Raw genomic sequence first — 15,701 nt, 5'->3', positions numbered from 1 at the left:
TGACAGACAGAATGCTGTGAGCAGGCACTTCTACTGCACTGCAGCATTGACTAGCAGTGACATAACATCTGAAACAATAATTTCTCAGTATTAATAGCTACACTAGCACACATGTATTTCCATCAAGCCAGTTCGTAAGAACTATCTACAGTGAAGTATGTACAGTGCCCTAAGCGAAAAGAAGGCTTGCGAAAAAGATACCATCTGTTCTTTAATCAACAAAGATGTAGTACTTGGAGAAAAACCACACCTTTAGAACTCATTTATCAGAACACATTAACTGTGTTGCCATTTGAGACCAACACAGTAATACTAAGACTAGTGTAGAGATGCTAAAAAAAAATACAATGGAAGAAAATTTCCCCTTGGAATCTACTTGTTTTCACAGTCTTGTTTTCTTAGTGCCAGGTCACCAGTACGTTAATAATAAATAAGGAAACAAATGTTATATAACTGAATGAATAATGTAAGGGTGAAAGAGAGCATACAGCTTTTGGAAATTGCTATGGTTTCGCCTCCAATTATCATCCCTTGTCCGAGTTACAAGGACTGCAGATATTTACAAGTTTACATACCAGCTCATCTTCTCTGCCTTGGTTCTTACTTGATGACTCAGTATCCATCGCTGCGTCATTGTGATCTCCGTCAATGTTCTGCTTTTCTATTATAGAAGCATTAGCCACGCTGAAAAGGCCATGAATATTGACACGCACTTTAACCTTCACTTTGGAGTTGTCGCCATCGTGCTGGGGACCAACATTTTGAATAGTGAAACGCCCTGAAGAAAAAAGATCAAAAAATTAAAAAAAAAAAAAAAAAAAAAAGCAGGACCACCAAAACCACAACTTGAAGGCTAATTTAAATCACAATGTACTCTAAAATTTTATTTTAAAAACTTCCTACTTAGTTTTCAGTTCTATGACAGAAACTGAAGCTAGACAAATTAAAAACTGGTCTGTCATTTACAGTTACGTTGTACAGCCACAGGACAAGTTCACTTTCTTTTCACTGAGTGTTAAACCTCTCTGCTGCCCTTTCTAACCATCACAGTAGAGAAACTATTCTGCAACTCACCCCAAACTGCTTATTTCATCCACTTAACTCAAACTTAGCACTGAGAAAAGTTAACAGAGAAAGGTTCTGGATTTAGTTACGCTGATACAGCGGACATTTGGAGGCTGAACAGCCTATTCATTCATCAAGGCTTCTGGAAACAGGTTCCTATTTTGAAAATTGTTGCAAATTGAGCCAAAGTAATGCAGACTGCGCACATACAGATGAGAATGCTCCTTCCTGAAGATGGATATCTTGCAGACACCCAAAAAGGTAGTACCGAGTTTGTATCTGACTTGCAAGTCAGCAAATAAAAGATGTTTTAAAGATGCTGAGGAGTCAATTTCTAATTATGAGTAAAGCAGTATTAGCTACCAGAAAACAAATTCATACCCTCTAAATCCTTTGGACTCATTCAGGAAACATCTACGTTGTATGTTCACAGATGAGCAGAAAGTGACATAAATACATATCTGGACAGATAAATAGCATTAGCAGCTCCTTTGATGCAATTACTTCAAAAAGTCTGTGCTGGTGGAACCTGTTTCATTTTACAGAAGTTGCAAGAACCACACAACACAGCACTGAACTCTGTGTAGTGACATTTCTGAAGAAACGGTGAAGAACACAAAGTACATTTTCTAGTAACTGCCATCATCTGATGTTGATACAGTTTGAGCACTGCAACAAAGGCAAGCAGACTGTTCAGAGCTGTTCTACAGAACTGAGGCTTTACTGTAACGTAGGAAACACAGAAGATCATTAGGGAAAACTTCTTCTTCCTTGTCAACAAAGTTGCTCTTCTTATTTACATGTTCTTACCTATTCTGGAATCAGGATAAGGCACTTCATGAGGATGGGTGTAGAAAGCTTCCAGGTCAAAAGGCTCTTTCTTGTGAAAAGTAATTACTTTTGAGAATGGAGCAGCATGGTTCTTACTGAAGACTTCACATTCCCTACAGCAATAAAATATGTAAATTTAAACTACTGAGCATAATATAATGGATAATCAGGTTACGTTACGGATCAGTAAGCCACCAAATAACCTATTCACTTAAAGTTTCTGACAAGAGCTGCACATTAAAGGCCGGTACGTCTCAAGCTGGACTAAGCATTTTATGTCACTAAAATTAAGCAAGTTCAAACAAATGCTTTTTAAATTAAATATCTTTTCAATTATTAAGCAGTAATTGGAAATCAAGTAGTAAAACATGAGAAGGAAGAACTGTATAAGCAGATGACAACTTTTAAGTCTGAGAGGCCTTCTCCATAGCTCAACGTTTTTCCTTAAACAAAAACACCATCATACTTCTCAGTAGGCATCGTACAACTTACCCTGTTCCTTCTTCATAAGATGATTTCCATCTCAATGTAATGGAATATGGAACAACATCAGTGATGGAAAATTCCCGCACTTTAAAAGCTGGGGAAAGAATTGCACACTAGAAAAGAAAGATCAGAATTTTAATATATCCATGTAGTAAAATAAATAGCAATACAGCAATTCATTAATATCTAAGTGCATACAGGTCACATGGAGGGTCCAGCTTACCACAGCATTTTTTAAATAGAAACTTCTTACTCTTGGTAGATAATTAATTGAACTGACTTGGTAGATAATTGAACTGACTTGCAATTAAAGCAAATTCATTAATTACATGAACGCCATTTCCCTGGTCATCATCAGTAAAGATACAATCAAATCTTACAAATGACTTACACAGAAGCGGATCAGTAAATTCAGACAGTCAAATTCAACAGGTCTCTAACAAGATCATTCCCTTTAATGTGACAGTGACAAGTTACCAAACGTAGCACAATCTATTCTGATGTGGTCTGTCACCAGCTGTTCAAATAAGCAAGTAAGAGCCCATCTTCTTCCATCCCATAGTGACGTTTGGTTTTGATTAGTTACACTGTAGTAGTACATCACGTGAAAAGAGCAGTACTGAATTTCAATATCCATACCTGCAAGGCACAGCCTCTTGCAACAGCTTCGTCAGCATTTAGTGTGGTGCTTATTTCTTTACAGAAAAAGCTAGAGATCTGTTCCTTCACTGCTGGAATTCTAGTAGCCCCACCGACTATTTCTATACTGTAGATATCTTCCCGCTGAAGTTCTAGAAGAAAGAGTGCACGTTGCCTTTACTTATCATCAAGATACCAAAAAGCTGCCTTTACAACAAGAATTAGACTGAGATCTCTTATTAACTACACAGTAATAACAAGCACTGATTAAATGGCCAACAGAATCTTTAAAACCAGATTCGCAGTGAAGCACCTTAAAATCCTTATCCCTTCTGCAAGCTAAAAAGTTTTCTGGTTGCACAATCCTGGAAAATGCAGAAGCAAAGCATCAAATACAGCTCACATGGTGACAGCTGTTCTCCAAAAACACCTTGTCTATGTGCACCCTCTCCTTTCTGGCGGACATAAACCCAATTGTGCAATCGTTTCCCTTGGCAGCCCTGTACTACTGCACAACACCTCTCATCCCTCCCAGACAAGAATAAAAGAAAGCCCAAACATACCTCATCATATGTTTGGATTAATTTTAGGTGCCAATGAGAAAAGCAAAACCCTTGACTGAAAACATAAATATTCAACTGTGCTTGCAAGTTAACTTTAATTCTGGATTCAAGACGTAAGCACGAAGTGATCTCAAAATCTCAAACAGCTGTCAGTCCTTGTATGTTTTTGCTCAGCAGTTATTATGTTCTTACTTCCAGCATTAGTTATCGAGCCAACTCAAAAAATAAGCAGAATATTTCCCTTTTTGTTGAAGGTGCTAAAAAAAATAGGGTAAAACCTTTTTCTAGGAAAGTCTATTTTTCTTCTTTACACCACATTAAACGAACAAACAAAAAGAAACTGTTATTTGCACATGCTTCAAATATTTTGAGAATAGACTGCCAAGTTCTCAGGTCAGTGAAGACTTATGTATCACATATGGAACAGGCTGGCCAGACGGTTGCTAAGCGTTCCAAGTACAGAATGCTGCTTTCTCCCATCCCCATCGTTCCCCTCTTTTTTTTTTTTTCCTTAAAAAAAATACACATATTTCCATGGCCCAACCTTTTCCATTACACAGGGTGAATGAAGGTCAATAAGTCAGGGTTGCATATGCATTTGTGCACTAAATGAGGCAGGAATGGGATTCATGCATACATGGCAAGCATATGAATGGAACTTACATTTAACTTTTCAGTACTTAGCTTTGCAATTCTAATGAATACAAAAATACATTAAAAAGATAATCGTTAAAGAGATCTAGGATAACCACATTACTGATTACTTTCTAGAACCAAAGGTAGCACTCAGCTCCTACTTACTAGCTTGTTCCATGGCTGCTCTTAGAGGAGGCTCCACTCTGGACAGAAGGGCAGCACACAACTGCTCAAACTGAGCTCTGTCAGGAACAGAGAAAATGTTTTATATTACAAGACAGCTGAGATGCTACGTCTGATCACACTTCAGTGAAAATAACGTCCAGTACCTGTTCATCTTACTGGAGACATCAAGGTCATTCATGAAGCACTCTATATTCAGTGGAAGGTCAGAAGCATTTGCACTCATAAGCTTCTTTAGTTTTTCACATTCCTGATACAATCTGAGCAGCGCTCGGGGATTCTCTTTTACATTCAGTTTGTATTTTGTCCTAAATTCTTCAGAGAAGTAGTCTACCAAAGCCTCATCAAAATTCCTGCCGCCTAAGAAAGGGTCAAAGGTAGTAGCTAAGACCTGCATAGAAGTGAAAAAACAAACAAAACAGAACACAAGTTATCTAAAAATGTTTCTTTAGATACAGGAATAGGTTTCATATAGTTTTAAAAGTTCACATCCTTTGTGGATTTCCCACCAGCTGTCAGTTGCCTGACAGAACAACTGAACTTAGAAAAATAAACACAACAAATGACTCACATCTCACTTCATTTCTGCCCTCCTCAAATAAAATATAACTATTATTATTTTAAAAATAAAAGTCATGTTTTTCATGCCATTTTCCTCTGCGCTACAGCCTTTGCTCAGTTTAAAAGCTCGCTAAAGAAAAAGCAAGTTAGCTGTTTTCTTATGCTATTAGTAGCCCTGTCATTTACTCTCCCTCTCTCCAAAAACAAAAAACTCACACCACTGTCGTCTTCCACATGACCTCAGATGAAGATTACCAAAGACCAATTTACAGAAACACTCAGCCAGCAGTAGACCAAACCTCAAAGATGAAAAATCTCAGAACAGGAGAGCAAATACCGTTTTGTTTCACATTCGACTGAATTTAGATTTTATGTCATTATAAATGGTAGGGAAAAAAAATACCCTAAGAAACAGTTTAAAGCAATTCAACTACTTCATTGAGAAAACAAGGCACAAAAGCCACACATTTGCTTAGTTGTCAAGCACTTTCCAAAACAACCTTTGGGCTTTTCTGCATTTTTTAATGAAAACTGCTTTGGCAGAACTGCAGAAAAGGCCAGCCAATCCTGGTATTCTGCATTTCAATACTATCTGCTATAGACTTTTTTTTTAGTTAAAAACTTTCCACAGAACAATATATTTAATTAAGTGCTTTGGGAATACGGTATTTTACTGCAAAGACTTAACAGATTACCTTCAGTTTTCCCTTGTTAAAAGCACAGATTGAAACCTGATACGCAGAATGCCCCATATCTACAAAGACCACATTCCTTGGCTTCTCTTCCAAGGCTGGAAGATCTTGCTTGTATATCCCATAGGCTAGTGCAACTGGAAAAGAACAACACATGGATGTCAAGGCAGAGCTGCACACAAACATAAAGCATGCATTAAAAGCACTACCAAAAGAAAGGTGCTTATTATACTTAAACTAAATACTTCCATTATTCTGCTCTGCTAGAATACTTGGGCACAAAGAGACATGACTTTCAGGCTGTATGAGCTGCCTAATTCTGTACTGTCATTTGCTTGATTTATAGTTTTACTATTAGCTCTTGTTAATTCATAATTGCCATTCAAGCACCCTGTATCACCTCTTCCAACAGCAATTGTACTCTGTGTACTTCCAAAGCACTACATTAGCAACATATGCTTTACCCTAACTTAGAATTTTTAGGATTTCATCAGGAAAGTTATTTTTTGTTTCTGTTTGGAAGTTATTACTCATATATAAAGAAGGTCACACCTGTAGCTCTCCTCTGAAATTACTTTCAGTATTTTAGCTCAGTTCTGCACAACTCAGGTATATTCAACAAGAAGTCTTCAAACTAGTTTAGGAAAAGCTAAGTTCTCAAAACCAGCATTCATCCAGAAAGCACGTTGAGATTTCATAAAAGTATTTATAGCAATAAAAATTACACGACTGGTTTAAACCGCTCTGATTTAAGTTCCCATGACACGGGGCATGTCTTAATACTCTGCCATAGAATTAATCAAAACCAGGTAAGGGCAGTCAGTAAGTTATTTCATGGAAATAACAGTCGTGCCAATGCTACAACTGACAGATTTGCGACCAGCTTGAACTGCCACTTTCCCACAGACTTTACTCAACTTGAACATTTTGAAAAGCCATTAATTTAGGTTTCTAAATACAATCAGCAAATGAGCCTTAAGATAAAGCTCCATAAAAATGCAGTTTGTGTAGAGGCACCTTTATAAACCATCCATGAGAAGTTAAACATGAAGGGGTTTTTATTATACACTTTCAAGTTCTCCCTTAAATACATTTTAATTAAAAAAAAAACAGCTTATGAGAAAAAAAAACAACTTCCCCCTCGTGCTTGTGTGAGATTTATTTTTATTTCAGCACAGACAATAAACTGGAAAGAACAATCTGTTGCATTACTGTTTGTTCAAGAATCGCAAAGGAGAACTTTATTTGCAGCTACGTACAAGTCAGAAAGGGATGTGGATGAGGTCATTTGGATGTACGTGGTAGAGAAACCATGGAAAATATCACTCTTAAAATAAGACTCCACAACACGTCTCAGTTAAAATAACAGATCTATCGTAACATTTCAGACAGAAAATATGCAGTTACATCTGATAATACAACATTATAGTACTATTTAATACAACAGTTGAAGACTTAGGTCAGGTGCATATCCCTGCTGGATTGATTCTGAAGCTAGCTCAGGCTTTTCTGATCTACCTGCTGTAGCTCCACAGTACAGCAGAGGCAAGCACAGATACCCACTTCACAAGTAGGGGAGCTATTTAAAGGGCAATGTATTACGGTTACTAAACCCAAACTCTCCTCACGGCCCCTAAGTTTCACCAGTTACTGTGTTCCCAGTTCCCAAGCTGGATTGGGCAACACAAGCATCCATAGCTTTCTCCCAAGCTCCTAATTGTGTAACAGTAATGCGTCACAGCCCCTACAGATTCAACAGATCATTAAGAAGACATTTATACGCATTGCTGCTTTATTTCTGTGCACACAGGACTTTACCTGCTGTAGTTTCATTCATTAGCTTCAGACAATTTAATCCTGCAATCTGAGCAGCTGCCATTACAGACCTTCTCTCCGCGTCAGTGAAAAAACTTGGTACCTGTTTCCAAGAAACAATCACATAGGATATCACATATGGACTTCTAAGTCAGACAAGTTTGATTTACCCACTAAACAAGCCTATAAATTTCAGTACTGCAAGAAACTGTTACAAACTAACCTCAGATTAATAAGACAGTCTAAATAGAACAGTCAAGTAATCCACTTTACTGCGTATTTTAATTAAAATTTCAAACCATGACAAAAACATACAAGTGAAATTCAAGCCTGTTTTGAACAAGTGTATTTAGGCACCAAAAAACCTCCATGAAGTTTTCATTCTCCTGACGAATCTCTGATCTTAAAATCATTATCAACTCAAAGCATTTACACAGCAAAGTCAAAAGATTTACTAAAATAAGTATGAATAAATATACAGCCCCAGAAGTTAATGCTGAAGCATAACAGTATTTTTAGGTTCAGAACCTCTGAACTAAATGTTGTGCTACAACTGGGTCTATATCAAGCTGTACCATTTTTAGTTATCACCTAACCGACAGTTCCAGCTTACAGTCTGCTGCTGCCTTCAATTCCACCAAAAATAGCCAAAGCACAATCAGAACCCTAAATGCTTCTAAATGAAACTGGCTGCAGTCAGTTGCCATTTCTTCAACTTCAGCGAAGCTTAACACACAGAATTACGGTCGTATTTTCTATTTCTTTAGCTACCACTTTTCTACAGTGTGAAAAGCAGACATGTAGGACTTCTATATTAGGAACAAATCCTCTCTAAAGCCTCCTGCCTAAGTTCCACTGCCCCTGCTCACCCCCATGGGTGAGCAGCCTAGCAAAAAAGCCACCAAGCACATGAGCAAAATAAACAAGACCTTTTGAAACAGACATAGGTAATTCAGGTTTCTTAAATCCACAGTACATTATCTTCAGAACAGTAAGTTCCAGGCAACTTTGAAATACAATACAGCCAAACAGCACTCAACTATGTAACAAAGAAATTGACTGTGCACTTGGGGAAGTTCTCTGGGACTAGGAAAGAAATGCCTTTACATTAGAACATTTCTCATTTAGAGAAAGCAAGTCACATTCCAGCAAAGCAGCCCCAATCGGGTTATGCAGCGTTTTCTCAAAGCACACTCAACAATTTTCCCACGTTCTCATGTATGACTACAACAGCAATTACGAATTGGAAAACAAAGGCCTAAGTTTTTGTAAATGTGATTTCTATTCACCACTTGTATCTGTTCCCTGTCACACTATGGCATAATGGTACAAGCTTACTTAAAGTTATCCACGAGCAAAATTACAGTAAATGGATGACAACTTACTGAAATAACACAGTCTGCCACTGGTTTCTTCAGAGCACTTTCTGAAGTCTCTTTAAGTTTGGCCAGTAACATTCCTGTAATTTGTTCCACTGCAAACAGTCTCTCTTCATCCAGGTACCTCACCTGAAAGACAAATTGCAATTCTATAACAAATCATCCCATGTTAAGTGCTGCCAGCAACAATGGAGGGCACTTTCCACCAACAAGCATTTTTTCCTGACAAGGAGGCATACAAAGAGCTTTGCCCAAGATTAAAAAAAAAAAAAAAAAAAAAAAAAAAGGCCTGAAAAGCTACCTAAAAAATAGTATCAGAAAAACACATTTGACTTAAAAAGAGTCTTACAAAAAAATCAAATACATTTTCAGACATAATGATCTCTTCTCTAAGACCTACGTTCAGAGATTGAAGCCAGAAAGTCTGAATGTTGAGAACAGCTGTTTCCAACTATTTTCTTTGGAAGTCATTTAAAAATAACTTGTTCAGATTAAATGTTGGGACAGAATTACTCTGGTTTTCTGCAACTTGGTCTCCATACGTCCATAAGACCAACCAAGATATCACGAATAATCACACACTGTAATTATACCTATTCAAAGGTAAACCTAGTAGGGTATAAACCATTAATGAGACTAGAGAAAGCTAATGAAGAGAAACCACAAGACACATCTCAGATAGAGAGAGTACCATACTTCAGCAAATGTTACTGCAGGGAAAAAGGTGTTCTTGAAAAGAGCAGATTTATTGCACAGTTTTATTCAAAATGAGTGAAAACCAAGTTTAATGTTTCTGGTGTTAGCAACTGTCATGTTTCATAGGACATCTGCAAGGGAGACAACACAATATCTCTTTGTATTGTGCATGCTAAGAGACACAATTATAGAATACGCACCATGTGGCAAAGGTTTGAAGCGCTCGTCTCCTAACACAAGGGATGCTCCACACAACGTTCTAACTTACCTTTACTCCTACAGAGCCATTCGGCATCTTCTGAAGTTCGTAGGGAAGTTTGGCCCTTTCAGCTTGTATGTAAGAATCCTCAAATGCTCTTCCATGCAGCTTTTTGAAGCCATGCAATGTATTTTTTACATTTGTAACAATCTGTGGAAGATATTCTATTTTCAGTTACCTCTTACATGCAGACTACAGAAACCCACTCAAATGGTAACTCCTGTTACGTTGGGCTTAATGCATGTACTGAAGACACTTCCTCAAGTTCCAAACATTTATTGGAAAAACACAGAGTATGAAGAAAGAAACACTCTTTTTAGATCTATGGCCTCCATTATAAAACCCAACTTTACTTTCCCCTTTAATAACCATTAACTTGCTGTACCTTTTATTTTAAAGGAGCTTTCTGACATCAAGTGCAAGATTTGATAGATTACATATCAAAGTAACGGCAAACTGAAGCAACAAATAAAGCTATTACCCACATCCACTTTATATGAAGCTTCAACAAGCGTACACACCGCGCTCCTTCTAAAACTATGCCCTAATTCAGATTCCATTTGGAAAGAAGATAAAGCCTCCTTATGCCTATTGTTTTATGAGTGTTTCACCTGGATTATTTTAAGGAAAGATTTTTAGTCAGAGACACACACACACACACTATTTAATTAAGGTATTGAGAGAAGTTACTCCAGGGTAACCTATTTCAGCATCAGCCAGTCTAGTTTACTACCCTAAATAACAAGCTGAATAGCTGGAAACATTACCAGCAGGACACCTTCCCACCAGGCGAGCTCAGGGGCTGAGCTCAGATCAACAGTGTAAAGTTTCTCAGAACAAAAGGTATCGCAGCATCTGCCACGTACTGAATGCTCATGGTACCTCTCCGTGACCTCTACGGACCTCCGTGACCTTTGCCTCTCAGCAAAGCTGCTGTTCAATTTCCAGTTACCTGCACTCCACCATGGGGAAGGAATCCTCCTCCTTTCAGCTTGTTAACATGATGTTTGGGGGTAAAGAATGAGGGTAAAGCCTCATCTGCTTTGGCTTTCTAGATTCACACTGGCTATTTTAAGTTTTCTAAGTACTTTCCTTCCAAAGCAATTCTCTGTTCTCCTAAGTTGCATGGCGAAGTTGCAGAGAATTAGAGGAATTTATTTTCAAAGTTCCATATTAAAACAGTTAATTGCACAGATGTACTGATTTTACTTTATCAGCACGAGCTAACAGCAAGCTTTTGTTGAACTGCTGTTTCAACTTCTCAAACTGTAAGCACAGTATATACATCTCCCACATGGAGATATAATTTGGAACTATACTCTCACTGTCACAAATGGTCAGGAAAAAAATATCCTACAGGGAAAGATGTCCCATTTCTTTCCATTCTCTATTCTTAATGACAAAACAGTTTGAAATAGAATAATAATAATAATAATAAACTAGAATGAAGAAAACTGAAGCAGTAATATTGCAAAATGCACACTTGTAACAGACAACTTACTTTTCAATATCAAGTTTATTTACTACTACTCTTCCCACAGCTCAACAGGAAGTAAGTCAGGTAAGTAATATGTTGTTGTTTCCACCCCCCCCCCCCCCCCCCCCCCAGCTCCATTTACCTGGCTCTTTGCTGCATTCCCAATGGCCCGTGTCTTGGATCCTAGAGATATACATGCTCTAAGTAAAAAAGAGAAATAAAGAAATAGAGTTTTAAAAGAAAATGTTATAAACTATAGACACATTATTCTAAACAAAACAAAGCCCCCAAAACTACAGCGGAAGAATATGGTTGTGGTATTGACAGCATTGCTGTATGAAGCACCAGAACTTGCTGTGGAATTCTGGCTGTTTCATTATCTGCAAATTAGTGTAGAAACTGCAGCGACCACAATTGTTCTCAAGGCATTTAGGGAATTCTTTAAAAGCAGATGTGTTCTACGGACTCTACAATAAACGTAAGGAATTAATAGTTAATTCTGGATGACAGCTCAGAACCAAAGTAGTCTACATCATCAAAAATGAAGCTCTAAACGTCACCAGGCAAGTTATCTTGAAACAAAACCCCCGAAGTCTGACAGTACTACACTCACACTGCAGGAGTAATTTCCAATAATCACTGTGAGACAGTAATTAAAAATAACACCCAGGCCTGAGGTAGCTGAGCAGCCCAACCCCACAACCCACGGGCACTCCCAGTGATGGCCAACTGTGGGCACACACCCTACAGAAGCCCTACAGCTGCCAGTCACCATGGGTCTGGCAGGTCCTCAGCAGCCAGCAGCCCCTCTCAGCTCCATTCCTCTCCCAACCCCTTCGCCAGGGCCACCCCAGGAGCACAGACACCACCTGGCTACCTCCCCAGCAGCCTTCCCTCCAGCACCAAGAGGAAGAAAACCTGCAATAAATGTATGTAACAAGGCAACAGAGCTCCACTCAGAGCCCCACTGACTCCACCAGCAGCGAAGTAAAACTGGAGTAGATAGATTTTCTTTCTCCAACAACACATCCTGTATTATGTCCTCAGCTTCTAACACGTTCTGCACTCAGTATATCATCCCAGTGTATTTCCAAGTACTGTCAACGATCCTTGCTTTTTTTTCCCCACCCCCAATCACCAGCTCTGCTTGTATAGATTGGAAATAGGACTTGATTCCCATCTGGGAATGGATCTGCCTGAGGCCATTCATCAGTAACTAACAACTACAACGCAGACCCATAGGGTTTAAATTTCACTGTTTAATGAACACATAAAGGTCAGTGCAGCAGACTACTTCCTGCCTCCTCCCCACCTTCACCACAGTGAGGGCACTGGATACACTTGGATAACACCATCAACCAACTTTTCTACTCTCTACACCGCCACACTGAACACAGAACCTTCACCAGATGTCACCACTGCTAATGGCCATTGCCCTACATTTCAAAACACGTATCTTTTTGGTGGTGCTTAAATGGCTTTCAATAAACATAGTTTATTGATAGTGATTACAACTTGTTACCACTATGTTACGTGTTCTTGGTGCAGCCATGCGACTTGCTGATACCTCTATGCAGTGGGAAGCACCATGCTGGAAGCTGCTCAGCCCCGGAGCCTTGCTGCAGTGTCCTTGCCCTAGCTCCAGCACGTGGGGATGGGTGGTGGGGATGGATGGTTTCTCCCTTGGCTGGGAGGCAGAGATGCTGAAAAACTAAACATGCCCTCCTTGCCTCCAAATGCAGCAGCTGTGTCCAAGACAGCCCTTCAGGAAGCATCATGGCTTCCTCTGAAGCAAGGATCTGAGCAGGACAGGGACTGCTCTGACAGCAGCAGCTCTCCTCACCAGGACACTGCAATCCTCTCCACGCTCTGTTCTCAAGATGTTCTGAAGAATGGTTTTAATTACAGCGTGTGACTACACTAATTGCGTGTGGTCTGAAAAAAAAACAGTTATTGAAGAATACGAGCTATCAACAATCAACTTTATTTTCTGCACAGCGCCACAGTGGTAAGACACAGCCATTTGCCCTGCATTCAGCAGCCGAGGCTCATTGGAAACGCGTGCAGCTCACCTGCTGGAGTTCTCTGTCTGGAAAAAGCCAGGTCTCAGTTAACACCAAACAGACACCAAGGCCAGGAGCCCCAAGGAGCATTCTACATTCTCCTGACATTGACAGTTTCACAACAGAACCTTTCCTTTCTTTCTGCAGCGCTTATCCCAAAGCTTCCAAGATGCACGTTTTATACATGCCAACAATCCTATGCCTTAGATTATAGCAGATGGGTTTGATGTAAGGGATCACCAGAACGTTTTAGCAATTGGGACGCAGGATTCAGGATTTAATGAGCGCTGCATTGAAGTGTGATAACACACCATCTTCCAGAAACATATACTGCTTTTATCTGGATACAAAGTATGCTCTGACTTGACACCGCATCCTCCACACCAGCACTGCACAGGTACCTGAATGGGCTCCAAAGCCAGGTGCTGCCTGTGCTCGTAAGCCTTGTCCAGAGAGCATAACGAGCCCCATCAAGCACATCCAAGACTGCCCTCTCTTTAGGAAGCTTAATGGCATGTTATGAACAGGACTGTCCTAGCTTGTCCAGCACTGGCTCAGGTATTTTCACCATGCGTTACAGCGTCACAACAAACACCGTTGCTTGGTAAATCTGGAATTAAGTGCCAAATATTTGGGACACATCCCACCCATGTTAGTTAGTGGTTAACTTCAGGTCTCTAAGTGATGTAAGATCTCCTACAGAAACAGAGGGATAAAGCGCTCAGTTACTGCGCTACGTTCAACGAGACGCAGAGCAGAAAAGTTTGGATGGTTTTAAGTGTTATAGCTGCTCAAATCCTACTTGAAATAAGACCCAGTTCCTTCAACAATCTTCTACAATATAAGCATTCTAATACTACTGCTTCTTCTTTTTAAGGTTTGCTTTTAGACAACAGCATTGGAAAGGAAGTTGTATTCTATGCTGTACCTCCCCATCTATGTGACAGTGTAGAGAAAGGGAGAAGAAATCCAGTCGTGCCCAAACCGCTGCCGCTCCATACCTGTGTAGTGGGTGCTATCTCACTAGCTGTGCCCGAGCTCACTTCCACAGCCACTTCGCACACGCCTTGGAAGTACAATGACTCATAAATTAGTAACGAGGTGCTCAGTACACAGAAACCTACACCAGGTCCACCCGCGCAGAACGCCCGCCAACAAGAGAAAGCGCCGGAGGCACTCTTTAGCCGAAGGAGAAGGACGGGGCAGCGGGGGGGATCCCCGGCAGAAGTTTCAGAGCCGGCTCCCGGCCTCTCAGCGCCATAGGAACCGACGGAGGATCCCTCCGCATCCTCCCCGTCTCCGCTGCCCGCACACACACACGGCGCGGGGCGCGCACAGCACGCTGCGGCCGCGGGGAGGCACGCACAGCTCCGCGCTGCCCCCCCCGCCTCCGCCACACGGCCGTTCGAGCCCCGGCGGCCGCCCCGGAACGAAGCGGCGAGACGCACGCGAGCACAGAGCCATCGCAACGGAAAGAAACGCGAGCCCGCGGCGCCCGCCGTGCCGCACCGCACGGCCCGGTCCTCCAAGGACACGGAGAAGTCACGGCGAGAGACGGGGAGAGCGGCGCCTCTCGCGCAGCCCCCCGTCCGCCCGCAGCCCCTCCTGCCGGCACGGAGCCGGCACCGCGCCGCTTCCGGAAGCCCGCGGCGGGGAGGGGAGGGCAGCGCAGGGCAGGGCAGCAGCCGGCGCCGGGCCGCGCTGCGGAGAGGCCCCGCGGGACAGCCCGGCCCGCGCCGCCGCCGCCGCCTCAGGGAGCGCGGGGCCGGGGGAGAAAGGCGGCTGCGGCCCGAGGGAGGGCAGCGCGGGAGCGCCGCTACTCACGGGGTGCAGCGGTCGCTGTACTCGTTGGCGATGGTCTCGATGCCGCCGCTCCGCGCCACGCCGATGTAGCAGTTCAGGAAGCCGAGGTCGATGCCGACCACAGACATGACTGCGCTGGGTGCTCCCCGCCGGCCTGCGACCGCTGCGCTGCTGGGACCGGCCGCCGCCGCCTCTTCCCCACTGCGGAGCACCAGCCACCAACCGGCGGCTGCTCGCCTCTGCGCAGGCGCGCTGTGCCGGCCGGCGGGCAGTCCGCCGGGCGCCGGCTCCGGCTTCGGCAGTTTCCGGAAGGGCTCGGGCCGCGCGGGCGGCGGGCGCCGCGCATTCCAGAAAGATCTGGAAACGGCGGGAGGCGGTGTCACCAGAGCGCCGCCCCGCGCCGCGCGTCAGTACTGCGGCGGGGCCCGGCCCGCCCCCTTAAGGGGGCCGCGCGCTCTCCCTCGCTCCCTCAGCGGCATTCGTCCGTGCTTCCCTCAGGCGGCTTTGCCTTCTCGGAGAGAAGGGGCGCAAGACCTGCTTACCCCCGCTGCAG

At 42.3% G+C, this 15,701-nt stretch overlaps 2 protein-coding genes across 11 annotated transcripts in view; one reads left to right on the top strand and one right to left on the bottom strand.

The window, feature by feature from the left end:
* Window positions 1–15,407, bottom strand: part of HSPA4L (heat shock protein family A (Hsp70) member 4 like) — a 27,056-nt gene extending 11,649 nt beyond the window's left edge. Inside the window, exons 1-12 of the mRNA NM_001012576.2 lie at window positions 15,170–15,407; window positions 11,425–11,482; window positions 9,815–9,955; window positions 8,857–8,979; window positions 7,475–7,574; window positions 5,660–5,793; window positions 4,550–4,794; window positions 4,386–4,462; window positions 3,022–3,173; window positions 2,389–2,495; window positions 1,876–2,009; window positions 576–778 (exon numbers count right to left, since the gene is read on the bottom strand). Of these exons, the coding sequence (NP_001012594.2) occupies window positions 576–778; window positions 1,876–2,009; window positions 2,389–2,495; window positions 3,022–3,173; window positions 4,386–4,462; window positions 4,550–4,794; window positions 5,660–5,793; window positions 7,475–7,574; window positions 8,857–8,979; window positions 9,815–9,955; window positions 11,425–11,482; window positions 15,170–15,276 (1,581 nt within the window). The 5' untranslated portion in view covers window positions 15,277–15,407. The remainder of the gene's footprint in view (window positions 1–575; window positions 779–1,875; window positions 2,010–2,388; window positions 2,496–3,021; window positions 3,174–4,385; window positions 4,463–4,549; window positions 4,795–5,659; window positions 5,794–7,474; window positions 7,575–8,856; window positions 8,980–9,814; window positions 9,956–11,424; window positions 11,483–15,169) is intronic.
* The window catches only part of LOC112532415, a 37,806-nt gene continuing 37,364 nt past the window's right edge, over window positions 15,260–15,701 (top strand). For 6 of the 10 annotated variants that reach the window (XM_046941103.1, XM_046941107.1, XM_046941105.1 and 3 more), the window contains exon 1: window positions 15,260–15,701. In XM_046941103.1, coding sequence (XP_046797059.1) covers window positions 15,260–15,701 — 442 coding nt within the window. The other 4 variants (XR_003075127.3, XR_006939251.1, XR_006939252.1 and 1 more) reach the window with 1 other exon arrangement.

The sequence above is a fragment of the Gallus gallus genome, chromosome 4, assembly GCF_016699485.2.
Source record: "Gallus gallus isolate bGalGal1 chromosome 4, bGalGal1.mat.broiler.GRCg7b, whole genome shotgun sequence".
NCBI classification, from domain to species: domain Eukaryota; kingdom Metazoa; phylum Chordata; class Aves; order Galliformes; family Phasianidae; genus Gallus; species Gallus gallus.
The sequence above is the reverse complement of the archived record's forward strand: the minus strand, read 5'-3'. Positions and strand labels throughout refer to the sequence as shown.